Source organism: Delphinapterus leucas, chromosome 19 (genome assembly GCF_059928025.1).
Source record: "Delphinapterus leucas isolate spDelLeu-1000000601 "Yukka" chromosome 19, BTC_Dleu_Yukka2, whole genome shotgun sequence".
In the NCBI taxonomy this organism is placed as follows: Eukaryota; Metazoa; Chordata; class Mammalia; order Artiodactyla; family Monodontidae; genus Delphinapterus; species Delphinapterus leucas.
Window position 1 is genome coordinate 8420044 of NC_143147.1, and position 27766 is coordinate 8447809.

Here is a 27766-nt window from a genome sequence, read left to right on the forward strand (position 1 = left end):
AAAGTATCTTGAGTGAAAAGTGAAATCTCAACCGATCACGGAGCCTTGGAGATCCAGACGCCTTACCTCCAAGGTCCCTAGAGTCTGCTGATCAGAACCACCTGCTTTGAAATGTTCCTGGCTGTAATCTGAATTTCCCATCCTACCTAGAACATTCTACGAGTCACAGGCTCGAAAGGAAGGGACCCTGAGGCTTCAGGGCAGACTCACCTCTGAAGAGCAGACTGGCTTTTTTTTTTTTTTCTGTTTGATATCTCAGGGAGCAATCAGCGAGAAACTAGTCAGCCTACATCTTTAAATCCTTATGTTTCAGAGAGGTTCAAAGGAAGTATTCAGGAACCAGTAGGATAGAAGTGATTTTGCAGGTTTTTGAGGGGAGTGGGTGGGGGGTGGAGGGGAGGGAGAGGCAGAGGGAGAGGCCGTCGGAAACCCTGGAGAGCAGAGCCCGCCTGTTTCCTGAGCGAAGCGTCGTTCCAGTGCTCAGTGCCTGGCCCCTCGAGTGTGGTTTTCCTCCCGGCCGGCACCAAACCCCAAAATAGTGCGGCTGGCTTGCTGATTGAGGCCAGCCGCTCTGAGAAGCAGGAGAAGCCAAAGGTTTTGCAGTAAGTACCCGGTTGGTTATTCTTTAAGATGGAGGTGGAAACTCTTAGAACAGCTGTATCTGTGGGAAGAGGTTCTTCTTTTGTGGCTGTAACGTCTCAAGTCCCGGTGACTCCTGCTGTGACTACAGCGTTATTAATATATCGTCCTGTGGTTTGTGGACTGGGCAAGTTCATGCTACGTGTATGTTTGGGGGCCTAAAAATGGATTTCAGACATCTTCTGACAGCTTGAAAACACTGTCTTTTCTCACTGTCTGTCACTTTTCTCGTCTTGCCAAGTAAGGATAATTAATGCTAACTTTAGGTTAAACGTCTAAAGGTCTTTGGAAGAGAAATCCTCCCGGTGGGTACTAATTCCTAGCAGCGTGGAGATCTATGTTTCACAACCGCGGTGAAGAGGGCTGCTTCTGTGCGTTCTTCTCGCCAAGGGTGGAAGTCTGAAATCCCATGGGGGGAGCCGCCCACTTGCCTGGTTCTTCACCCCAGGAGGTTCTAGGGCCTTCTCCCCTGGAAGACCAGCTCTGGGGAGCACACCCACCCCTCCTTGCAGAGGGCCCGATAACGTGCCCGTGCTCAGTATCTGGGCCAAACATTGTGCTTGCAAGGCCTAGATGGCAGAGTTTCAAAGATATGACAAAGATAGAGGCTTTTCTAGGAAGTTACTCGTTATATGGTTTCTGTTTAGACGGTCTTTTGCCCCACCCGCCCTGGCAAAGGGCTCCAGCTACTTTGAAAGGTCTCCACCACTCTGCTGGAAATTAAGTTTGGGTTTTATTTTCCCCTTTTTTTTCCCCATTGAGTCTAATCTCTTGGTAGAATCAAACCTTTAGCTCAGTTATGTAGAAAGTCCATTTTTTAAGTTGACTCGAGAAATGTGCTTTGCCCCCTCCCATTAGGATGCAAAGGTGGAGACACACATGTGCTCCTTGGACCTTGGGTCCATTCTCTGCAGCTGCGCCCCACAGACTATACATTTTTACATGGCTCTGGCTAGAGTGGCCATTTCACTTCCCTTCATCTCTCCTTTGCCAAGTGAGTTTACGTGGAAGTCGCTGTGTTGTCTCAGCAGAAGACACCCGCGAAAGTCGAGGGAGTGCAAAACAGACAAGACCACACCTTCATTTGGGAAAAGCCACTGCATGGGAAGCATCTTTTTCCCGCGCTTCAATTTTATTTTTCAAACATGTTAATATTTTTAAAAATGATAAACATACCACTTTTGTCTGCTTACTGCGTGGCAGACACAGCAGTTGAGCTCTCCCCGAGGATCATCTTCTCTGAGTCTCACTGTCGTCCCATGAGGCGCCCACATGTGCGGTCTTCACTTTCGAGGTGGGGAAACTGAGGCACAGAAAGGTCTTGTAACTTGGCCAAGGGCAGACTGACTGGTGGGTGGGGGTGGTCTGGGATTGGAACGCAGGTCTTTCGAAACCCGGAGTAAGTTTAGAAATCAGAGGAAAGAGTGACTCAATCCCATGCACTAAAACGACTTCAAATTTCTATATTTCTCTGGACCTGTACAATTAAATATTATAGCATACTTCTTTATATTATTAGTTCACAATTATTTTTAATGGCGTATAATGTTCTAGTAAGGGTTTGTTCCATAAATTAATTAACTATTCCCTGTTCTTGAAAATGGGATTGATTTTTGTTTGTTTGTTTGCTATGATAAAGGACACGTCAGTAACTGTCTTGTCCGTATAATTTTCCCCAAGTTTTTGGATTATCTGTAGAATGGATTCTCAGAGGTGGGATTACTGGGTCAAAGCGCATGAATTTTTAAAAATTAATTAAATTTTGGTCGCGTTGGGTCTTCGTTGCTGCGCGCAGGCTTTCTCTAGTTGCGGTGATCGGGGGCTACTCTTCGTGGAGGTGCGCGGGCTTCTCATTGCGGTGGCTTCTCTGGTTGTGGAGCACGGGCTCTAGGCGCGTGGGATTCAGTAGCAGTGGTATGCGGGCTCAGCTGCGGCTCGCAGGCTCAGTAGTTGTGGCTCGTGGGCTCTAGAGCACAGGCTCAGTAGTTGTGGCACACGGGCTTAGTTGCTCTGCGGCATGTGGGATCTTCCCAGACCAGGGCTCGAACCCGTGTCCCCTGCATTGGCAGGCGGATTCTTAACCACTGCGCCACCAGGGAAGCCCAAAGCGCAGGAATTTTTAACAGTGCTTTGTATGTGTTGCTAGATTGCTTTTCTACCAACACTGTGTGTGAGATGTCAGTTTAATTTTATCCATTCCAGTGACAGCACCATGAAAGAAAAAAAAAAGAACAGGTAAAACAGAAGCACCTGTTGGTAATTTTCCATCTTTTTTAATATAGTTACGATGAACTTTTTTTTCACGTTTGTTTACAAATTGTACCTTCTCTTTGCTCATTCATCTATTAGGGTCTTAATGAGTTTTTTGTGGGGGTGGCTAATTCATAAAGTTTTTTTTTTTAAGATTTATTTATTATTTAGTTTTGTCTGCATTGGGCCTTAGTTGCAGCATGTGGGCTCTTCGTCGCGGTGCACGGGCTTCTCTCTAGTTGCGGTGTGCGGTTTTTCTCTTCTCCAGTTGAGGCGCGTGAGCTCAGTAGTTGTGTCACATGGGATTAGTTGCCCCGCGGCATGTGGGATCTCAATTCCCTGACCGGGGGTCAAACCCACGTCCCCTGCATTGTAAGGCGGATTCTTTACCACTGGACCACCAGGGAAGTCCCCATAAAGGTTTTTAAAAGATTTACTCTCAAAGTTTCATCAGTTATTTTCCCCAGACTATGTTTTACCTTTTTAAAATGAGTTTTTTAAAACCATACAGCCATTTAACATTTTTGCATAGTCACATCTGTCCATTTTTAACTCTTTCTTCTCACTTTAGAAATCTATCTTTTTTTAAGGGATTTATTTCCTTCTAGTTATTACTTTGGTGCCTGATGTGAAAAGTGGACTTTGACTTAAACAAAATAATGCTAGGCGGTTTTTCCATTGTCATTTATGAGTGATCTCTATGTTCTCTAATATTTGATAATTTTGTCAGTTTATACCCTCAGCTGTTCTGTGGTATCTGGATTGTCTGTTTTATTTATAGGAGCTGACCGTGTCTGAGCTGTTGTCACTCTGTTGATTTTGCTGTGTCTTAAGATGTGTGGAGAGAATGGGTTGTGTGGAGGGACGCTGAGTCAAAGGAAGAGTCGTTGGCAGCGAGGGCTCCATCTCAGCCTCCCCGGCCTTAGTCTTCTCATCTGTAAAACGGGCATGGTTATAGTGTCCACGCCATGGGTTGCTGGGGTGGGGAAATAAAGTTAAACAAGGAAATACTGAAAAAGTATTTGGGGTACACAGATATGCGTAGAGACATATATATATATATGTATACATCTTTTTTTTTTTTTTTTTTTTTGCGGTACGCGGGTCTCTCACCGCTGTGGCCCCTCCTGCTGCGGAGCACAGGCCCCGGACGTGCAGGCCCAGCGGCCACGGCCCACAGGCCCAGCCGCTCCGTGGCACGCGGGATCCCCCCCCCCGGACCGGGGCACGAACCCGCGTCCCCCGCATCGGCAGACGGACGCCCAACCACTGCGCCACCAGGGAAGCCCCTGTACATCTATTTTATATACATAAATATGCATTCTGTGTGTTTCTTGTTAATGTAATTTTTATTGGAGTATAGTTGATTTATTACAATGTTGTGTTAGTTTCAGGTGTGCAGCAAAGTGAATCAGATATATATATAGATATAGATAAATCTATATAGATACGTCTATATCTATCTATATATATAGATATACATATCTCCACTCATTTTTAGATTCTTTTCCCATATAGCTCATTACAGAGTATTGAGTAGAGTTCTCTGTGCTCTGCAGTAGGTCCTTATTAGTTATCTATTTTATATATAGTAGCGTGTATATGTCAATCCCAATCTCCCAATTTATCCCTCATCCCCCTTCCCCCCCCCGTAACCATACATTTATTTTCTATGTCTGTGACTCCTTTTCTGTTTTGTAAATAGGTTCATTTGTACCATTTTTTTAGATTCCACATATAAGCGATATCATATGATATTTGTCTTTGTCTGACTGACTTCACTCAGTATGACAATATCTAGGTCCATCCATGTTGCTGCAAATGACATTATTTCGTTCTTTGTTATGGCTAAGTAATATTCCACTGTATATATGTACCACATCTTCTTTATCCATTCCTCTGTTGGTGGACATTTAGCTTGCTTCTATGTCTTGGCTATTGTAAACAGTGTTGCAATGGACACTGGGGTGCGTGTATCTTTTTGAATTATGGTTTTCTCTGGATATATGCCCAGGAGTGGGATTGCTGGATCATCTGGTAGTTCTATATTTAGTTTTTTTTTAAGGAACCTCCATAATGTTTTCCATAATGGTTGTACCAGTTTTCATTCCCACCAAGTGTAGGAGGGTTCCCTTGTATTTCTTATATAGAGTCAAATGTGTCATTCTTTCCCTTTATGACTTAAGACAACCCTTCATGTAATCTTGGGAGACAGAAAAAGATGACACACTTGACTCTATACACATTCAAAAACTTGGTATATTGAAAGACAGGCATGTGGCAGAGAGAACTATGTGTAGTGCCCTTACCACAGAGAGCTGCTAACCATTATAAGAGAGGAGTTTCCACACATCCATTAGAAAAAGGCAAAGACACACAGGAAAAGTGGGCAAAGGCAACTTATAAATAGAAATGTATATTTATTTCCATAAATATATGAAGAAATATTGACAGCCAATAAAGATACCTCGGTAAGAATCTTGGAAATGCAAATTCAAATACTAATGAAATGTCACTTTCCCTGTAGCAGATAGGCAGCATCAAAGAGAACATATGGAGATGGGCACTGGCAGTCACAACTAATAGGAACAAGAATTAGCAAAGCTTTTTTTGTACGGCAATTTTACAAAACCTACCAAAACGTGTAATAGCCTTTAATGTCTTAGAAAATACTGTACATGTTTTCAAGTAAGCACATCCAACGTAATCATATTTACATTAAAAATGTCGTTATGTTAAGAAACCTGAACTCTAGGTTTTTATTTGTATGAATATAAAAGTTCATTTTTAAAAAGTTCTGGATATATCAAGCTGTTCACTGTGTTACTTCTGGAGAGGTAGGGAGAATTAGGGCAAGGTCTCTTTTACCTTTTTCTAGATATACGTCCATGTTTGAGTTTTTCATGAGTCTGTATTTGTGTAAGATAAATACATAAATAGACACTTTTCCGGGCCCACGGGCCAGAAAATTTTAGGGAGCAGGATCCCAGCTGTAGAGGCTCGGGATTGGGAAAGTTCACAATTTTAGGAATTTTAGAGGCAACATTTGAGGCAGTGTTGAGAGGCAACATTTTATTCTTCCTTAACGTTTTTCTTTTTTTAAAAAGTTTATTTATTTATTTATTTATGGCTGTGTTGGGTCTTCGTTTCTGTGTGAGGGCTTTCTCTAGTTGTGGCAAGCGGGAGCCACTCTCATCATGGTGCGCGGGCCTCTCACTGTCGCGGCCTCTCGTTGCGGAGCACAGACTCCAGACGCGCAGGCTCAGTAGTTGTGGCTCACGGGCCTAGTTGCTCCATGGCATGTGGGATCTTCCCAGACCAGGGCTGCATTGGCAGGCAGATTCTCAACCACTACGCCACCAGGGAAGCCCTTTAACGGTTTTTTTTTTTTTTTTTTTTTGCTGTACGCGGGCCTCTCACTGTTGTGGCCTCTCCCGTTGTGGAGCACAGGCTCCAGACGCACAGGCCCAGCGGCCATGGCTCACGGGCCCAGCCGCTCTGCGGCATGTGGGATCTTCCCGGACCGGGGCACGAACCCGTGTCCCCTGCGTTGGCAGGCGGACCCTCAACCACTGCGCCACCAGGGAAGCCCTAATTTCCAGCTTTTTGTGGGTGTGGGGAGGTGGCAGTCAGATGAGGTTACAGGGAAGAAGTCACATCTGATCTGGGGCTTGAAGGATGGGTGAGATTTGAGTAAAGGGCAGTGAGGGTGAGAAAGGCAGCTCAGGCCTGGGATGTGGGCATCCCAGGCTGCTGGGGGCTAGGGAAGCCCAGGCTGGGGGGAGCAGAAGCGAGTTTGGGAAGGTGGGCTTGGGCCAAGGAGAGATGGCATTCATTCAGCCCACATGAGCTTGACCAATGCCTGCAAAGTGTGACCTCCGCCACAGTCGCCCCCAGGTCTCCTGGCTCTTCTTTACAGTCAGCCCCTCTGAGGTGTTTTCCAGCCACCAAGCAGTTAACTCAGCTCTGGCGCTGTCCACCTGGACAGAGTGTAAAGGCTTAACTGTCCCCCCTTCACACGCTGATCGCAGGTCCGGGCTGACCCCTGTGCTTCGGACCCACCGGCTATAGATCAGAGGTTGCCAGGACCCCCTCCTCGGATTTGACTAATTTGCTACTCAGAGAAACATTTCCTTACATTTGCCAGTTCATTATCAAAGATATTATAAAGGCTACATACAGATGAACAGCCAGATGAAGGGGTACAGAGGGGGTGGTTCAGAAGGGTCCCGAGCACTTCCTTAGGAGCTCCTGTCCCTGTGGACCTGGTGTGTGTCACCCTCCTGGATGTGTACATGTCCACCAAGAGATTATGGAGCTTAATCTGCAAACCTCTCCCCCTTCCCAGAGGCTGGGGGAAGGGGCTGAGGTCCCAACCCTCTAATCACTTGGTCTTCCTGGTGACCAGCCCCATACCAGGAACCACAGGCAAAGGCCAGATATATTTCATATACACAACCCCTCCTTCTACTCCCAGGCCCTGGTAACTGCTGGTCTGTGCTCTGTCCCCAGGGTGTTGCCTTTTCCAGCACATCATGTAAATAGAGTCCCGTAGCAGGAAGCCTTTTGAGGCTGACCTCTTTTCCTAAGCATAATTCATCCACTTTTTTGCATGTACCACTAGCTCCTTCTTTTTCACTGTTTTTCACCGCGTGTTTTACTGCACGGCCACTCCAGTCTGTCTAACCACCCACCATGGAGACAGGTTGTTTCCAGTTTTTGCCGTTATGAACTGTCGATGCAAAAATTAATTGATAGTCAATCTAAGAAAGAAATGGACATTTTATACGAGCCAACCCAGGGATTATAACCCGGGAGACGGCCTGTCAGGTAACTCTGAGAGCTGTTCCCAAGAGGTAAGGCGGGGAGGCTGTGATTTTGGCAAAGGGGGTACGTACAATGAAGCACTCATCTCAGTAGAAGGTTGCTGCTGGTCACTAGGAACAGACACCTTAATTAATGCTTTTTTTTTTTTAAGTGCTTTTCTAAGTATGGGAAGATGCAAGAATCCAGGTTCATAAAAAATTTCTCCTGGAAATGTCTAACTGTCTGAGGGCTGGCTCTGCCAGGTTTCCCAGAACACAAAGTGCCTCATCCTGGTGTTTGCTCAGAATTCCTTTCAAGGTGTCCTATGGGTCACTGACTGCAGTGGCTGATGACTTGGTTCTTGTGGAACTGGATGGATGGTGTGCTACATTCTTTATGTTACAGGCCCCTCCCTTTTGGTCTTAATTTTGACAAAGGTTTGGGAGGCATTTAGTGACCAATTTGTCCCACGGTCCTAGGAATGCTCATTCCCAGGTCGGGTGAGGATTTTGTTGATGTGCCCCTCGATGTGCTGATACTGGACTAGGCCCTGTTAATAGTTGCCCAAAACCTCTGGACCCCCTTGTCCTCCAGCCTGTTATGGTCTAGGAGACGGTTCCCTCTGTGGCCTCCTCCCAATTCTAGAGTTACACTGTTACAATCACTGATCTTGCAGAACTATGTATTTAGTCAGTCGTTTCAAGTCCCCTGATCATCATTAACTTTATCTGAGGCTCAGTCACACGTTTGGTGACGTAAGAAGCCATCCTTTTGTAAAATAGGCAGGATACAGGTAACATAGCTAGTAATGCTAATGTAAGGTCATAAGTAAGTATTTCAGCTAAGAACTTCCTTTAGGTGTGGCCCCGTATCTCTCTAGGTCTTCTGACCAGTCTCTTCTGCACCAATCGCTGTCTTGAAGGGAAATGATATATTGGCTTCATATATAAAGTCCACCAAAGATGTCTGCCCGCACCAGGCCAGTGGTGGTCATCGTGGCCCCTTACAGGACTGAGAAAGGAATATTGTCTTGTCACGAGTTACATGGCTGGTACCAGAGGGAGAACATTTTTGTTTTTTTGTTTTTTAATTTTATTTTTTTACTGAGGTGTAGTTGATTTACAGTGTTGTGTTAGTTTCAGGTGTATAGCAGAGTGATTCAGTTATATATATATCCATGTATATATATTCTTCTCCCTTACAGGTTATTACAGAATATTGAGTATAGTTCCCTGTGCTATTACAGTAGGTCCTTGTTGCAGAAGGAGAAAACTTGATCTGCACGGTTGAGCAGTTATCTCTGCCATTGGGGGGAAGTCTGGTTAATGCAGATACACAGTGTACACTGGAGGCGGGGGAGGAGACCAAAAGCTGAGAAAAAAGTTTCTGTTTACATCTTTCTTGTCTTGCCTTAAAATAGGCGTTTTATTTCATCAGAACCCAAGCCTGTGAATCAGGCTTCCCACTCAGACACAGTTCTCATTTCTCTTGGATAAATACTGAGGAGTGGGGTTACTAGATTGTATGACAAGCGCATGTTTAATTTTGTAACGTTAAAAACAAGAGGCCCCAAATGGAGTCACTGATGCTGAGCCCCACGCCACCAAATTTCACTTAATTACAGTCTCAGCCTCTCCCAGAAATAGGATCTTTAACCAGGGAATCGGGAATCCCCTGATCAGCACCAGTGAGGTCACCTGCCGGGCGGACCCCTGCATCCCTTAAAGGGAAGTGACCTTGCAGTAACCAGCCTGCTTTTTGCCGAGTATAACTTCCTGTTCCCGCTCCTTCTGCCTGTAAAAGTCTTTCACTTTGTACAGTTCCTCGGAGCTCCTCTCTGTGTGCTAGATGGGATGCTGCTCTATTTATGAATCATTCAGTAAAGCCAATAAGATCTTTAAAATTTACTCAGTTAAATTTTGGGGTTTTTTTTTTAACAATAAGAAATGGCTACACTGATTTGCAAAGCACCCGCACCAGTTTGCATTTCCATCAACAATGAATGGGAGTTCCAGCTGCTCCATATCCTTGCCTGCACTTGTTTTTATTTTTTTAAGCTTCAAGCCATTCTAATTAGACGTGTAGTAATATCTTCCTGTGGTTTCAGTTTGCATTTACTTAATGACTCATGCCACTGAGCATCTTCTCATGTGTTTATTTGCCGTCCAGTTATCTTCTTCGGTGAAGTGTTTAAATCTTTGACAATTTTTTATTGAGTTGTGTGTTTTGTCATTGTTGAGTTTTGCTGAGTTTCCTCCTAAATTCAGGAATCAGGTCCTTTATCAGTTTTGTGTTTTGCGGATGCTTCCCTTCCAGTTGGCTTTTCATTTTCTTGACAATGTCTTCTGAAGAGCAGAAGTTTTAAATTTTGATGAAGTCCAATTTATCAGTTTTTAAAAAAATTTTATTTATGGATCATGCTTTTGGTGTTGATTCTAAGAAATCATTGCCTGACTGAAGGGCACAAAGATTTTCTCCTGTCTTCTTCTAGCAGCTTTCTAGTTTTATTGAGGTTTTCAGCCTGTCTTTACACAACAATGATTATGGCCCGGACAGTGGGTGGAGAGCTGTGAAACCACAGAGGAATGAGATGGTCCTTTGCTCCAGGATCCACTGGGCCGAGAAGCCGGGGTGGGAGATGAGTCAGCAGGGTGTCAGTCTGGTTGGGGTGCTGTGGACACTCCTAGTGGTGGGGGAGCAGGACAGGACGGTAGGGGTTAGGTTGAAAGTAGGAGTGGGGGTGGGGAGCCATTGTCCTGGGTGTGGAGTGGCAGTGGGGAGGCCTGGAGGCTGGTGGCAGAATAGCTGCCCATCCTTTGTGGCGCTGGGATCTGAGTGCAGGGCGCCTGGCAGGCGTGGGCAGAGCACACGGTGGGCCTCATCCCAGAACAAAGAGAAGGTGGGGGCAGCCTGGTGACATGGCTCATGCCGGGTCCCCTGAGGGACAGGGGACTATCTTTCTTCCGTATCACAAAGGGCCCATCCTTAGGGGGCGGCCACAGTGCTGTGGCATCATTGTCTCAGGCTCCTACCCTGGGGGTGGACCACAGAGCCGCTGCTGTCCTGCTGTTCCTTGTAGATTCGCTCCCAAGACCCCTGCGAGGCACCCATGATGACAAGGTCGTCCCAGGAGCAGCCTGTACACGATCCCTCATATTTGTGGCTATTGTATATATTTAAAACACAATCCTCAAAGTGTGGTGTGCTGGGGAAAGGTAGGGCATGCTCCAGGCGCTGAATACGTTAACCCTGCAAAGGACAGCAGTTGCTTTCATGAGCCGGCTGGCACTACAGGAAAATAGCTGAAGCCTGTGGCTTAGAAGAGAATATCTCAGGAATGTGAAAACAAAAAAGAAATCAGCACGTCCAGTGATTTAACTTAAGACGGTAACAATAAGGAAGTCCAGAGCAATGGCAGAGCCCTACAGCCCTGCTGGAGGGACGGACTCTGCCCCTTACCCAGAGGGGGTGTCTGCCACGCCTGGGGTGGCCAGTGCCACCGTGCGGGCCTGAGTCAGGCCCCTGCACGCTCTGTGCCTGTAGAAGCTCCAGGAAAGTTCTGTTTCCCCCTCGTTTCCTCCTGTGGTCCAGGAGCAAACACAGACCGCTAACAGGGTCAGCAGCTGTGCGGTCCCTCCCTTTGTCCCTCCCCTGCCCCGCTGTCCTGTCCCTGCACTCGAGGTGCTGCAGACCCAGCTCCTGGGGCCACAGCTGGGAGCCTGGCCTGCCCACTGCCGCTCCTCCGCCAACACCAAGAGCCAGGGCTTCCATATGCCCCCAAAGACACGATGAAAGGGCCCTTCATCTTCCCGGCCGAGTCCCTGCCTCCCTCCCTGGGCCCCCAGGATGAGAGTTCTCCCGGGAGGTTCTTCAGTGCCTTGGACAGACAGACAGGCAGACAGATGGACGGGCTGCCAGGGGCCACCCTGGCCGGCCTCCCGACACTCCTGGGCCACAGCACGCAGCGTGGCTGATCTCCAGCTGAGACCCTGCCACTCTGAACCCTTCAAGCTCCCATGACTCGGGGTTGCCTTTTCAGAATAATGTCATCGTTATAGAAAACCCACAGCCGCCAATGGGGTCCTTTGTGAGTCTGTCAGGGACCACAGGCCTCTGAAGGTACCGATCAGAGGAGAAGTCCGCCCTTTCTGAGTAAGAAGCAAGAAGGCAACCAGAGTCCGTCTTGGTTTCTTCCCTATACAAGTTCTTCATTTTGTCGAGCTCAAGATTTACTTTGCTTATTTAGTTGCTTGTTCCCAAACTCCTAAATTAGGAGCTTGGGATTAACATATACACTCTATATAAAATAGATACCAGAAAGGTCCTACTGTATAGAACAGGGAACTATATTCAATATCTTGTAATAACCTATAAGGGAAAAGAATCTGAAAAAGAATATATATATGTATATATAACTGAATCACTTTGCTGTACACCTGAAACTAACACAACACTGTACCTCAGCTATACCCCAATAGAAAAAAAATCCTAAAACAAATCGGTTGTTCCCACTGCCACACACACACACACACAGACACACACAGATGCACACACACACACACAGACACACAGAGGCACAGACACAGACAATGCACACACAGGTATACATACAGACAGACACACACAAGATCAGAAACATGGCCAGAGGCCCATGTGGCTAACGTATAGTGAGCCCAGGGGGGCGGTGGATGTGGGGTGGGGCTCCATCTCTCCGCCCGTGGACGGAGGGCCCCTGTTTACATCTGTGCCCTGTAGCGCTGGGGGAGGGGACTTGCGTGCCCCCCATCTCTGTAGGGCAAGTGCATTGAAGTGAGTGGTGGAGGGCAGAGGGTTTTGCTGGGGGTACTGGGGTTGGGGGTGGCATGCCCTGCAGTGTTTGCATTGTTTTCTAGAGGAAATAGAACAGAATGACTCAGAAGTGGCCGCCTGTTTCCTTGGAAGCTGTGCCACTGACATCATAGGGCCTTGCCCCTTGTCCCACCTGACTGAGGGGCCCCTGGTAGGAACAAAGAAACAGAAAAGGCTGCATAAAAGGTACTTAGACTTGACACTTTAACTTATTGGGTCCCTAAACCTGTGGTTGCCATTGGCTACCACTTAACAGAGCATCGAACATAAATGCATGTATTGTGATGTTTTGGTTAAGGTGTCTGAAATCTTAGAGCATAAAATTGTAAACTGTTGGGCTTCCCTGGTGGCGCAGTGGTCGAGAGTCCGCCTGCCGATGCAGGGGACACGGGTTCGTGCCCCGGTCCGGGAAGATCCCACATGCCGCGGAGCGGCTGGGCCCGTGAGCCACGGCCGCTGAGCCCGCATGTCCGGAGCCTGTGCTCCGCAATGGGAGAGGCCACGACGGTGAGAGGCCCGCGTACTGCAAAAAAAAAAAAAAAATTTGTAAACTATTATTGACTGTTACGGTGAAACTGGAATGTCTAGCAGAAATAGAAAAAGCTGTCCTTCGGGAATAAACTCACGAATGGAGATGAATCAGTAGATGATTTCAGAGGTTTGGTGTTGAATAACTTTGGGAACTATTTCTCCAGCATGTTATAAGTTAATGAGATGAATTTCATAAGGCTAATGCGTATACATCAACATGAACCCTGTTTTCAAGGTAATAACGCTGGAAGGCTCTGTATCAATATCCATGGGGTTCTCATCCTGAAAGCAATCTGGGGACTGCTTATTTGGTAATTGTTTAGAGGCATTTATAAGTCTTACAGGAGAAGAACTGTCATTGCGTTACGGCTCCGTTTTGTGTTCTCTGATTAATTCAGCAAATACTTTGTGAATCTGGGTGCCTGGCTAGAGAGGGAAGGGCAGGGAGACACTTGCACACATTTCTTCAGTGACAGGCAGGATCTAAACATTCATTAGCTGATGTTGGTTAAGCACCTGCTCGGTGCATCCGGGAACACTGTGACGAACCGGAAGGTAAAGTGCCCTGGGAGCTGCAGGGGGTGGGCGGAGGCTGAGGACCCACGATGGATGATCAGTACAGCCAGAGCCTGGCTTTGGTGATAGAAGCTCTGAAGGAATGACGGGAGGGCTGTGCGGTGAGCTCCTCCGGAGACTGGAAGGGAAAGGCCTTTTGGAGGAAGGACCGCCACCCCCACCCCCACCCCCTCGGGCCGTGTGAAGAGCTGGAGGGGGGCCTTCCAGTTCCACGGCCCTCCTTGGGAACCAGCTGGGCAGGTCCGAGGGGCTGGAGTAGCTCCCACAGCACACAAGGGGAGGGTCTCAGAATGCAGACGGGCAGTCCCACGATGGCCTAGGACTTTGGGGTTGTGACAGAGATCTTGGATTTGCACTCTAAATATAGTGAGAAGCCACAGCAAGTTTCTCCGTAGGGAGGGACATGATCTGACTTGCGTGTTTTTTTTTTTAATAATTTTTAAAATTTAAATCGTGGTTAAAAACACACACATACCATAAAATGTACCGTGTTACCCGTTTTTATGATTTTTGTTTTTTTGGTTTTTTGGTGGTTTTTTTTGCGGTACGCGGGCCTCTCACTGCTGTGGCCTCTCCCGTTGTGGAGCACAGGCTCCGGATGCGCAGGCTCAGTGGCCATGGCTCACAAGCCCAGCCGCTCCGGGACCGGGGCACGAACCCGCGTCCCCCGCATCGGCAGGCGGACTCCCAACCACTGCGCCATCAGGGAAGCCCCATGATTTGTGTTTTTAAAGAGCCCTCCAGCTGTTGAGTGGCATTAACTGTTGTGGGCAAGATGGGCGAGAGCAGAGCTGGGGACCCGGGGATGCTGCGGCATCAGGAGGGGGGCGGGACGGGGAGGGGGCAGGGAAATGCGGGGGGAGTCTTGGGCGGGTGAGTATCAGAAAGTTGTTGGCAGAGCCTCGCAGGAGGGGCTGGAACATTCCTGGGGGAGGTCTCTGAGGAGGGTCCCGGGGCCGTGGGTGCCCCCAGACGAGAACGGTGGGGAGGTCTGGGTCTGGCTGCACCGCAGGGCAGAGCTCAGCTGGGCAGTCCCTTGATCTGGAGCAAGGTTGAGCACAGGCCCCGGCTTGGGAAGTGAGCAAATTCCTGGGGCCTCACTGGGCGCTGACTGTGAAGCATGGTGACATCTCTGCCTCTGGCCCCGAGCCTGCCACGGAGACGCTGTGAGAAGCGTCAGCCTGAAGATGAGCACCGACCGAGGGTCTGAGCGGGAGCGGCGGCCTCAGCTGAGCGCTGGAGCCGGGCAGGAGGACTGCGGGGAAGGGGTGGCTCCGGGACGGAGGAGCCAGAGCTGTGCTCTGTCCATGCGGAGAAGAAGGAGGGCTCGCGGCGTTGGTGCCGGAGCCTGAGCTCCCCCGGCAGCCGAGGCTGTGATAAGCGGCCGCGGGCCGCGGGGAGGCCACGATGCCCTGAGGTTTTGAGTCTGGGAGGCCGGGAGGGAGCCCTACAAGGATAACAGAAACGGGAAGTCGGGAGAAGCTGCGGAGTCAGGACTGTCTTCGCGCTGTGCTCGGGCAGGCGGCCCCTGGGAAGGCGACAGGCCAGCTGCGTGGCGGGTCGGTGGACAGACGAGGGTAGGAGCCGCGAGGAGGCCCTCCTGGGCTGGGGGAGGCTTCCGGAGGGAGACCTCTGAGCTCACTTTGGAAGGCGGGTGGGAGATGGCCAGGCCTTCGTTTGTCCGTCCACGTTGCCACCACCTTGTGGATGCCGCATCAGTGGTGGCCGCTCCACGCCTGCACCCCCGCCTTCTCCCTGAGCCCGTGGGTAGCCCTGGAGGGTCGGGGAGGGGAGAATGCCCTTGAGGCCTTTCTCTCCCCAGCTGCTCCCGCTGCCCCCGACCCCAGTGCTACTGAGTTGTTTGGGTTAGCTGCATTTCTCTATCGAGGCCTCAGCTTCTGCTCTTGGTACAGCTCTCTCCGGGTCCCAGCGGCTTCCTCCCCGACCCGCAGGCCGGGGGTGATAATGTCCTAGCCCGCATTGCTCCTCTAGGCCGGCCCAGCCCCTTGTAAACGGGTCCTTTTGGAGCTCTTCTCGATGCTTTTGCCGAAATGGAGATGAAAATCTGCGGTTCTCTCCTACACTATAGCTTTTGTTTTGTTTTGTCTTTCTTATCACATTTTTAAAAATTGTGGTAAAATACACATAATATAAAATTTACTGTCTTAACCATTTTTAAGTGTTTAGTTCCGTGGCATTAAGTACATTCACACTGTTGTGGGACCATCACCACCATCCGTCCCCAGAACTGTGTTTATCTTACAAAACTGAAACTCCGTCCCCATTAAACACTAACTCCTGTTCCTCACTCCCCCAGCCCCTGGCCCCCACCATTTTACTTTCTGTTCCTGTGAATTTGACTCCTCTAAGTACTTCATATAACTGTAATCATACAAGTGTGTTTGTCTTTTTCTGCCTGGCTTATTTCACTTAGCATGATGTGTTCAAGATTCATCCATGCTGTAGAATGTATCAGAATTTCCTTCCTTTTTAAGACTGAGTAATATTCCACTGGATGTATAGACCACATGTTGTGTATCCGTTCATCCATCAGTGGACACTTGGGTTGCTTCCACCTTTTTTGGCTGTTGTGAATAATGCTGCCCTGAACATGGGTGTGCAAATACCTCGTTGAGACCCTGCTTTCAGTTCTTTTGGGAATGTGCTCAGAAGTGGAATCGCTGGATCATACGGTAAAATCTATTTGTTTTTTAATTTTAATTTTTTTTTTTTTTTGCGGTACGCGGGCCTCTCCCTGCTGTGGCCTCTCCCGTTGCAGAGCACAGGCTCCGGATGCGCAGGCTCGGCGGCCATGGCTCACGGGCCCAGCCGCTCCGCGGCATGTGGGATCTTCCCGGACCGGGGCACGAACCCGCGTCCCCTGCATCGGCAGGCGGACTCTCAACCACTGCGCCACCAGGGAAGCCCTATTTTTTATTTTTTGAGGAACTGCCATACTGTTCTCCGTAGCAGCTGCACCATGTTACATTCCCAGCAACAGTTCACAAGAGTTCCGAATTTCTCCACATCCTCGCCAACATTTGTTACTTTCTGGTTTGGTTTGGTTTGGTTTGGTAGTACCCATCCTAATGGGTATGAAGTGGTATCTCATTGTGATTTTGACTTGCATTTCCCTAATGATTAGTGACGTTGAGCATCTTTTTGTGTACTTATTGGCCGTGCATATATCTCTTCGGAGAAATGTCTATTCAAGCCCTTTGTCCATCTTTGAAACAGGTTTGTTTTTGTTGTTGAGTTGCAGGAGCTCTTTATATATTCTGGATATTAGCCCTGTCTTAGTCTGCCTGGGCTGTCATAACAAAATACCATAGACTGAGTGATTTAAACAACAGAAATTGATTTCTTACCATCCTGGAGGCTGGGAAGTCCAAGAGCAAGGTATGTATGGCTGATTTGGTGCTTGGTGAGGGCTCTTTTTCTGGCTTGCAGATGGCCGCCTTCTCACTATGTCCTCCCATGGCTTCTCATCAGTGTGTGTGCACAGGAGAAAGATCTCTCTCTCCCCCTCTTCTAATAAAGCCACCAATCCTATTGGATTAGGACCCGCCCTTATCACTTCATTTAACCTTACTTTACCTCCTAAAAGCCCTAGCTCCAAATGCAATCACACTGAGAATTAGGGCTTCAACATGTAAATGTGGTGGGACAGGGGACACAATTCAGTCCACAGCAAACCCATTTGCCAATGTTTTCTTCCATTCTGTGAGTTGCCATTTTACGCTGTTGATTGTGTTCTTTGATGCACAGAAGTGTTTAATTTTGACATATTCCAATCTGTCTAGTTTTTCTTGTTGCCTGTGCTTTTGGTGTCATGTTTAAGAATTCATTGCCAAATCCAATGTCATAAAGCTTTTCCCCTGTGTTTTCCTCTAAGAGTTTGACAGTTTGGGCTCTTATATTTAGGTCTTTCATCCATTTTGAGTTCATTTTTGTATATGGTGTAAGGTAAGGGTTCAACTTCATTCTTTTGGTGTGGATATCCAGTTTTCTCAGCACCCTTTGCTGAAAAGACTGTCCTTCCCTATTGAATGGTCTTGGCACTAGACTATAGCTTGTATTCTTAGTTACTCTTTCAACAGACCTTTTCAAACTATTCCTATAGAAAGAGCTCTTGGAAGTATTTTATTTCCGTCTCCTTTCTACTGCCTTGGCTCATTCTTTTAATTCTTTGATGTGAAGCCATGTTATAAGTAAGGAAATAACTACTGATTAGGGGCCACTAGCTCTGTGGGATGCCGGCTTCTTGGTTCAGCTTTGGAGACAGAAGGATGTCCTGGGGCAGCGATTCTCAGGGTTTGGTCTCAATATAGCTCCCAGATTACAGCCTCTCTTTGGGGTCTGCATTTCATATTTAGAGACCAGCTCCTCCTGTTTCTTATTCCAGATTAAGCTCTATTTGTTACGGTCTCCACCTCGTGGCAGTGTGTCATAGTTTCTGCAAGTCCCTATTCCATTTCCAAAGTTTGTTTTTGGCTTGAGATGGTATGGCTAGTGCTATGCAAATGTTCTCTTCTGTTTAGTTTTTGTCTTATCCCTTCTTGGTTCTCGTTTTCTTTCAATGACTTCTCCTGATAGGATCAGTGAATTTTTGTTTGCCATTTTCCTTCTGATGCTGTGTGGAAACCTGTTCTTTTCTATTTATTTACCAGGAGGGAATCTAAGGCTAACGGGATGATTTTTCATGTCGAGACTAACAGGAAATAATAGGCTTTGAAGAGTTTCCTGTGGCCTCCAGCCGAAGTCTGGGATTCCCTCAGCTGCTCCCAAACTAGATTTTCAGCGTAAACGTTCCAATGTTAGCATAAACGAACCAGGTGCCTGAGAATCAGCGCCCGAGGAGCCTCGCTCTTCCTCTGGAACTGAGTTTCTCGACCTCGACCCTTGACATTTTAGCCTGGATCCTTCTTTGTTGTGGGGCTGCCCTTTGGGTACTGGGATGTCCAGAAGCATCCCTGGCTCTACCCTAGCACCTCCCCCCGCCCCAAGTTGTGACAACCCAAAGCAGCTGCGCACATTGCCAAATGTTCCCCCCCCCCCGGGGGCAGAATCAGCCACCCACCCTGCTGAAGAGGTCAAGAGCAAACTGGGCACGTGTTCTAGAAAGCTCTAGCTAGCTATTTTCGGCATGCTGTTCACTTGCCTTCTGTTTCCTGCCGAGTCCCCTGGTAGTTGAGCTATGTGAACATTCTTAGTTTGTTCGTTCTCAGACTCGAAGCCTCAGTTCTCGGCTTCCTGGGGTTTATTGTACTTGCAGTGCAAGCCTCAATGCCCTCTCCCACTCCCGGACACTCCTTATTTTTTTCAAAATTTATTTTTGGCCAAGCCGCGCGGCATGCAGGGTCTTAGTTCCCCGACCAGAGATCGAACCCTCGCCCCCTGCAGTGGAAGCGCAGAGTCTTAACCACTGGACTGCCAGGGAAGTCCCTGGACGCTCCCTGTTATTTGTGATGGTCCAGAATGGTTTCCCAGTCGCCTTTCTGTTTTCTTGCCTTAAAAGGGTAACCAATCTGAGGGCCGAGACAACCCCTCCAGCCCAGGTTCTGAAGGCGGTGATGAAGCAGCCCAGCAGCATGTTGGAGGGGCTCTGACCCTCCCCGGTGCCCAGACACTCACCGTATTCCTAACTGTGTTCCCTCTTCCCTCTCTCTCTTCTATCTTTTCTACTTAACTCCATTACAACTAATGAGTTATGGTTTAAAGAGAAGTCTTCCACGATTCTGGCGAGGAAAGGAGCTTGATAATTAAATAAAATGAACAATTTAAGGAAAACACCCCTGGGAAGGCCCTCTCCCCACCCCTGTGGGAGTGAATTCCTAAATTTAACTGTACTGTGGACCCTCGAATAACACGGGTTTGAACTGCGTGGATCTACTTACAAGTGAATGTTTTGCAACAGTGGATGCAACCGTCTTTGAGATGTTTAGGTGGATTTTTAGAAATCAGGGAATTAGTAATAGAAACTTCTTTTCCCATGATCTTGTCCTTGGCCGGAACCCGTCTATTTCTTTTCCGTTACTTGTTCACATCCCTAAGAAAAGTATCGTTCACCCAGCGTTCACGCCCGTGTTTCTCTTTCAGCAGTGGGGGCCAGTTCTAGTGACTGTAAGGTGTCTGCTCTCGGTGTTCATCTTCCTCCATACTTTCCCTCTTCGACGTTCCCAAATGAAAACAGGCCGCTCTGTGTATAAAGAGAGCTCTTTCCTTAGGTGGCCCCGGCCAGTGCACATTGATCCCACCGATCCACTGCTGGGTGTTGCTGAGTTCATAAAGCAGAGCGGCCCTCGGCTGAACACGGTGAACAGTTGTGGCATCTGGGGTTTGCTGAGTGTCTTCCGGGTGCCGTGTCCTCCTTCATCTTCAGTTTTGCAGTGCAGGCACCAGTAACTCCATTTATCGGGTGACGATGTTGAGAATCATAGTGTTCGGCAAGCATGCCCCAGCTCACGCAATGAACAGTGGAGCTGGATTTTGACCAGGAACACTGGATCCAAAAGCCCGTGTGCTTTCCCGCGGGAGAAAGATTATCCAGGGAGGCCGTACCCAACCCTGGTGTGTAAGAGCCCATTAAAACTGGGTTTGAATCCTGGCTGTATCATAAACTCTGTGGTCTGGGCAAGTTGCTTAACCTCCCTGAACGGAGGTGAGCCTTACCTCGTAGGATTACAGGGAGGGTTTGACACCAGGCCCGGGGTGAGGGGCGAGAGGAGGGTCGGAGAGGAGACAGCGGGAAGCGGATTGGGTGAAAGGCTGCAGAAACTAGGAGTGGGCCTGAGGGCACCTGCCCCCTGCCAGCAGGAGGCCTTCTTGGGAGTGGACAGAGGGCAGGGCCAGAGCAGGCCGATTTGGAGAACACTAGGAAGACACCAGTCCTGCTGGATGGGGGTTGGGCGATGCTTAACAAGGTCCTGGACGTGGAGCGTGGGGAGAAGGGTGCAAAGCTGGCCTTCAGCCTGGCTGGAGCGGTGTCCCCACCCTCTGCTCTCATCCTTTTGTCGTCCATCCCTGGAGAGCTGCTTTGATCTGGCAGAGCTCACTACCCCCCCCACCCCGGCAGCCCACCCCCTGGCACGCTCCCTACCGTTAGGGCTCTCTTCCTGGTTCAAGAGGGGACGTTACTTACTTCATTTCTGTGTATTTTGATTTCTGGAAGAAGATGGAATTTGAAGAGCCTGGCTTGTGCACGAATACAAAATAGAAGCCTCCGTCTGGGGAGATAACGGGAAAGACACATGAAGGGAGACAAGGAAGAAGAGCCTGGCAGTGAGGAGGGCCCGCGGGAGGAAGGCCCTCTGTGTACACTTGTCTGGGAGTAATTTGATGGGTTCAGGGTTCTAGGAGAATAAAGAAAGGTGTGATGATGCAAAGGAAGTAAACCTGAGAATTCTGCCTCAGAGCAAGTAACCAGGCAGCCTTTGAAAAGTGGCTGCATGAAAAAAAAAAAAAAAAAAAAAGTGGCTGCGTGTTTTTCAGGTGATTGTCTAGAAGGTTGTCAGAGATTAAGAGTTTAGATCTGGAGTTTTGACTAGGATGCCTTTCTCCTCCTCTCCCCTCCCCTCTCCTCCCCTCCCCTCCCCCCCTTTCCTTTTCCTTCTCTCCTTCCTTTCTTCTTTCCTTCCTTTGTTTATTTCTGTTATTGTTATTACTTTTTTTTTTTTTTTTTGCCAAGGACTTAGGGCAACATTGGGGAAATTTTCTATCATCTTTCTTCTGCTTTTCCTCTTCACATTCTTTCTTCCTTCTGGGGAATAAACAAGAGGCATTTCATTTCGGTGATGACCTGGGCAGATTTTGGAAAGCATAGATGCATTGCAGAATCACCTATGTTTTCATCAAGTAAGCCCTGCAATAATCATCTCTAAGTAGTTGCAATCATCACGTAAAAGGGCGTCTTCATGAAACGTATTTTATTTCTTGTCTCCATGAGTCACACTGACATGTTACTGGTTGTTCCTGCAGTCCTGGATAAAATTCATCAGTAATTCTCTCCAAGAATCACTCAGGCTATGTTCGTTCATTTTACGTTTATATTCATTTAATAAAATTAGTTGCTCTATAGGTCTTAACCTAGGAATTCTTTCATTGTTGCTGTGGAAACCATAATTAAAAATTGTGGGCCGAGAAAGAAGAATAGCTGGAGCTGAACATCGTAAAATACACGAGAAGTGGTTTTTTAAATATAGAATTTTAAAAAATCATGATACCTGGAACCAAGCTGAGACTATTGAACTAGTCATATAACTGAAATCGTGAATAATTTTTCTCAAAAACACTTTAGAAAACAAATCGCTGTCTTAAAAATATTAGTTTCACAGGACTTCCCTGGTGGTCCAGTGGTGAAGAATCTGCCTTGCAATGCAGGGGATGGGGGTTCGATCCCTGGTCAGGGAACTAAGATCCCCCAGGCTGCGGGGCAGCTAAGCCCGCGCACCACAACTACTGAGATCGCGCGCCGCAAACTACAGAGCCTGCGCGCCACAACTAGAGAGAGAAAACCCCTGCACCCCAACCAGAGAGAAGCCCGTGCGCTGCAAGGAAAGATCCCACATGCTCCAACTAAGGCCCGACACAGCCAAAAATAAATAATAAATAAATCTTTTAAAAAATATTATTTTCACCTGTAGCCACATTGGCACAGCTGCCAGGATAGCAGTGTTGCAGAATGAGCCCCAGGTCTTGGACCCCTGCCCCCAGCTAATCCCTTTAAGTAGGAGCAGGAACTGGATGGCCCTGGCTGGGACGCTGTGGGTTGAAATGGTGTCCCTGGGAAAGGAGATAAGAATGGGAGGAGGACCCCACTGCGCCAGGCTGGGGGCAGTGGGCAGCCTTTTCTTTTTCTCAGAGGGACGGACAGGGTGTCCTGGGATGCGGTAAGCGGAGAGGAGGCCCAGAGCCGCTGAGCACCAGCTGTGATCCTGGGGAGCAGTTATTTAGCCCCGGGTCCTGTGAGTGCGGCCACTGGCATTAGCTGTCACCTAGTGGTGTGTTTTTTGTTTGTTTGTTTTAATCTTTATTGGAGTATAGTTGCTTGACAGTGTTGTGTTAGTTTCTGCTGTACAGCAAAGTGAATCAGCTGTACATATACATAAAGCCCCTCTGTTTTGGATTTCCTTCCTAACGGTGTTTTTTGTTTTTGTTTTTGTTTTTGCGGTACGCGGGCCCCTCACCGTCGCGGCCTCTCCCGTCGCGGAGCACAGGCTCCGGACGCGCAGGCCCAGCGGCCACAGCCCACGGGCCCAGCCGCCCCGCGGCGCGCGGGATCCTCCCGGACCGGGGCACGAACCCGCGTCCCCCGCATCGGCAGGCGGACTCCCAACCACTGCGCCACCAGGGAAGCCCCTTAGTGGCGTTTTTTAAAGTGCTTTTTTTCAGTTTGTTTCTTGTCTGCGGTTTTGGTCTTCTGTCTCACATCCCTGGTCGTGAGAGTCCACGGGGACAGCAGAGTCAGGGTCCCATTGTGCTACTGAGAACAAAATGGGCTCAGAGAGGTTAAGAGACGGCCGGCCCACCTCCTCAGCATCGATCGAAGGACTCAGGCTGTCTTGCTTGCCTTGGGACGTGGATTCACACTCCCCCACCCCCCAGGTCTTTAACCGCATCCTGCTCCTTTGCATAAATTGTCTTTCATAGAACGTTCTAGTTAGGGTGGGTAACTCTGTCCTATGATGTCAGGTCTGCCCAATTAAAAGCTGCCCTATTCATTTTTTAAAATTTATTTCACAGATTTATTGAGGGCACCCTTTTAAGTTTTGATACCATTTTTGTCCAAAAGAAGAAAAAAACCTGTGCTTCTGTGAAATCTGTTTTTCAAGTAATTCATTTATGTCTACTTGGAAATTACGTTAAGTTGCTCAATTATCAACCCTAAAACGGCAAGGCTTATGGGCATAACGTGTCTTGACTCAAGCTGAGTGAAGCTGTTTTATGTGGGTGTATATATATATATATATATATATATATATGCAGTAAGACTGTGCTAGGTGCCCCTGACCAAGGAGAAGCCATCATTTTGCCAAAGAGTAATGTCAGAGCATCAGTAATATTGCACGTAAAAAAAATTCATTTATTTTTGGCTGCATTGGGTCTTCGTTGCTGTGTGCGGGCTTTCTCTAGTTGCAGTGAGCAGGGCCTACTCTTCGTTGTGGTGTGCGGGCTTCTCATTGCGGTGGTTTCTCTTGTTGCGGAGCACGGGCTCTAGGCGCGCGGGCTTCAGTAGTTGTCACTCGCGGGCTCTAGAGCGCAGGCTCAGTAGCTGTGGTGCACAGGCTTAGTTGCTCCGCGGCATGTGGGATCTTCCCGGACCAGGGCTCGAACCCATGTCCCCTGCATTGTCAGGTGGATTCTTAACCACTGTGTCACCAGGGAAGCCTGCACATGTGTTGTTAATAGTTTCATGAAAGCTGCAGTGAAGCCAGAGAAAGAAACCTGCTGCAAAGGTACCTTCTCAGTAGTAAGATGCTCTATGTGCAGCCCCATCCCGAAGGCTCGTTCTCCATGACCACGGTGGTGCCCGTGGTGCGTGGGGATGGATCTCTGTGATATGTCTCAGCAGGTGGTTCAAGTGTGGACACACGCTTTTTCTTTTCTGCTCTTGTACAGAAGGACCCATTGGGACAAACATGAGGAGTGCAGCCAAGCCCTGGAGTCCAGTCACCAGAGTGGGAGGCCGTGGGGTGGACCGCGTGCGACCCCTCCCCCTCCCCCCTCCTGGCATGAAGAGCTCCAAGTCGTCCACCTCGCTGGCATTTGAGTCCCGACTCAGCAAGGTATGGATGGGACACACAGGGCAGGGCTGCTGGGCGCCCCGCGACAGTGAGCAAGGCCCCAGGAGCCCCGGCATTGCTTGACCTAAAGGCGCAGAGCAAAGGGGATGCAGTCGGAGTGCCCTGGGGTGGAGAGGGGAAACGTGCAGCTTAACAGGGTGACTGGGATCCCCTGCCCTGGACCATGTGGACTCTCCAGCCAGAGTTTACCCCCAGCGCCCACTAGACAGGCTCAGCGTCACCAGGATGCTGACAATCCAGGTGTCAACTCCCCACCTGCCTGCAGCTGGGCTCCCTCCTCTCAGTGTTCCTTTCCCCTGACCCGGGCAGCCCCTGGGGGCTCCACTGCTGGCTCCTTCTCACCCCCCAGGGGTTCCTAATATCAGGTGGGCTGGGGCGCCTCCTTCCTCACCCTGAGATGAAACTCAGAGACCGTGTCACCTACCTACACACACTTTGGAGAAGTCAGTGTAGTATCCTAACTATAAAAGCCAAACAAAGGGAACATCGCTTACAGGTAAGTAAACCGCATTTCTACCCACGTCTGCCTGCGTGTGACTCCGCTGAAGGACCCCCATGCTCCTTGGAGCCCTGTGGGTGTGGCAGCTCTGGGCAGACGGATTCAGGGTTGTCGTGCTGACGTGTCAGGTACCAGGAAGGCTGGTCGAGGGGGAGACGCGTGACGTGTTGGTTTGAATGCTGAGCGCTCTTCGTAAAGTTCTGAACCCAAGTGCAGCCTCCCCTCGTTACTCTTAGAAAGTTGAGTGTATCTTAAAGTTGTACAAGAAATACACTGTTTTTACATGTAAAACAAAGGGATGCTGTTGGCTCGGATAACAATAAGAAGATGCTCCACCGCTGAGTGTCTGTGGAATCCGTGAGACGTGTGGGATGCAGGGCAATTCTTTGTGCTAGATTGTCACGTTCACGATCTCCATCCTCCTGTCCCTTAGGTGTCAGTAGCACCTCCAATTGCGGTGGCAAGTAAAGATGCCCCCACAGATTTCCAACATGCTCCATGAGGGACAGCACCGTCCCTGGTGAGGACACTTGTTCTAGGTGACAGCTTCTGCTCTCATGAATTTTAACACCATGTGTGGATGACCCACAAATTTGCATCTCCAGCCAGCACTCCTCCAACTGCCTTTGTGACACCACCTCTTGGATGTCTACAAGGCACCTTGAAGGTGACCTATTCAAAACTGGATCTGTTCTTCCTCCTCTCCATCTCTCCTGCCCCCCTAAACCTGCCGCCCCTGCCCCTGGTGACTCTTCCCATTTGAGTAAACAGCAACTCCATCTTTTAAAAAAAATTTTATTTATTTATATTTTTGGCTGCGTTGGGTCTTTGTTGCTGCATGCAGGCTTTCTCCAACTGCAGCGAGCGGGGGCCACCCCTCGCCGCGGTGCGCAGGCCTCCCACTGCGGCGGCTCCTCCTATTGCAGAGCACAGGCTCTCGACACGTGGGCTTCAGTAGTTGTGGCACGCGGGCTCAGTAGTTGTGGCTCACAGGCTCCAGAGTGCAGGCTCAGTAGTTGTGGCGCACGGGCCCAGCTGCTCCGCGGCATGTGGGATCCTCCCGGGTCAGGGCTCGAACTCCTGTCTCCTGCGTTGGCAGGCGGACTCCCAACCACTTTGCCACCAGGGAAGTCCCCAGCAACTCCATCTTTTAGTCGCTCAGGCCAGAGCCTGTGGCATCATCCTTGGACCCTCCTTTTCTCACATCCTGTGGTCCATCGGCAAAATGCTGTCTACCTTAAAAATAGATGTCAACTCCCACCAGCTCCCACCGCCTCCTGGGGACCACCGGGGACATGCCACCACCTTCCTGCTTTTCACTTGAGGCCTATGCTCCGTTCTCAGCAGAAGCTGAGCGGTCCTTTCAACACAAGTCATGTCACTTCTCCGCTTAATACGCTCCAGGCTCTCCCCACCGACTCAGAGGGGAGCAAAGTCCAACCCCTACCGCCCCCCAGGCTGCCCGGGCTCCGGACACACTGCCTCCAGGTGCCCTGGTGCTGTCCCTCGTGCGAGCCAGGTGTGGTAGCTGCCCCTCAGCCTGGGGCATCCCTCCCTCCACCCCCTGCACTCTGCCGCTTCTCCTCCCCTAAGTCTGTGCTCAAGGTCACCTTGTCAGGCGCGCCCCTGACCAGCCTGTGTAAAGTGTGGCCTCAGCCCGTCCTCCCCGCCCTGCCTCATTTTCCTTCTCAGCTCTTAGGACCCTCACACCCACCTGCGTGGTTACTGTCGTCTCCCCATGGCTAGATGGGAAGCCCCACGAGGGCCGGGACCATCTGCTCTTCTGTTTGTCACAAGCTGTGTCCTTCACGCTTAGGAGGGCACCTGCTACCTGAGCGCTCGGCGTGGATTGAATGCCCGAGCACACCTGTTCTCCCGGGGGTGATGGATGTGGGAACAGGAGGAGAGGGGTCGGGACCCCTGGCCGCATTGGGACCCCCAACTCTGCCCCTTTCTAGCTGTGAAACGTCAGGCAAGCCAGGTAGCTGCCCTGAGCTCCGAGATGGGACGAGCACCGTACTTGCCACAAGGAGTAAATGTGGATAAAGTGTCCTACTTATAATTTGGATTATTATTCTAATATCCCAGACTTGACTGTTATTTCCATGATTTTAATTTTTATTATCTTTGACCTATAGCACATTTGGGAGACATCTCTAATATGGATTTTTTTTTTTTTTTTTTTTTTTTTGCGTTACGCGGGTCTCTCACTGCTGTGGCCTCTCCCGTTGCGGAGCACAGGCTCCAGACGCGCAGGCTCAGCGGCCATGGCTCACGGGCCCAGCCACTCCGTGGCATGTGGGATCTTCCTGGACCGGGGCACGAACCCATGTCCCCTGCATCGGCAGGCGGACTCTCAACCACTGCGCCACCAGGGAAGCCCTAATATGGATTTTAAATGAATACATACATTTCCCCCAGAACAGACCCTTAGAGCTTCTGGAATACATTAAAATATTTTAAAAGCAGTGTTTCAAAAAAGGTCTGAAGCTCGTGTGTTTCCTAAAGACAATGAAACGGTGGCCGCTCCGCCTTTGATCAGTGTGTGTTTTGGAAACTTGTTCCACGGGGAAAATGTCAGGGGCAAAGCAGATACTCCTGCGGAGTACTCTCAGCTCTCGTCCTGGTCCTTGGGATTCCCAGGCCCGACCCTGTAAAAGAGGATGATGGGGCTTGGGGGACGGAGTAGCAGAGAGCCATACCCCCCTGTACCTCTCTGGCTCTGACCGTCTCTGCTGTCCGCCTCAGTGGACAGAGGAAGAAGACAAAAAACCCGGAGAACAGAAGAGAAAGAGGCAACAGCGATGGACAGAAG

General features: G+C 49.2%; 1 protein-coding gene across 1 annotated transcript in view; it reads left to right on the forward strand.

Annotated features, from left to right (window-relative positions):
• The first annotated feature begins 379 nt into the window (after positions 1 to 379).
• The window catches only part of SPECC1 (sperm antigen with calponin homology and coiled-coil domains 1), a 206620-nt gene continuing 179233 nt past the window's right edge, over positions 380 to 27766 (forward strand). The window contains exons 1-2 of the mRNA XM_089900267.1: positions 380 to 602; positions 24268 to 24434. Coding sequence (XP_089756393.1) covers positions 24288 to 24434 — 147 coding nt within the window. The 5' untranslated portion in view covers positions 380 to 602; positions 24268 to 24287. The remainder of the gene's footprint in view (positions 603 to 24267; positions 24435 to 27766) is intronic.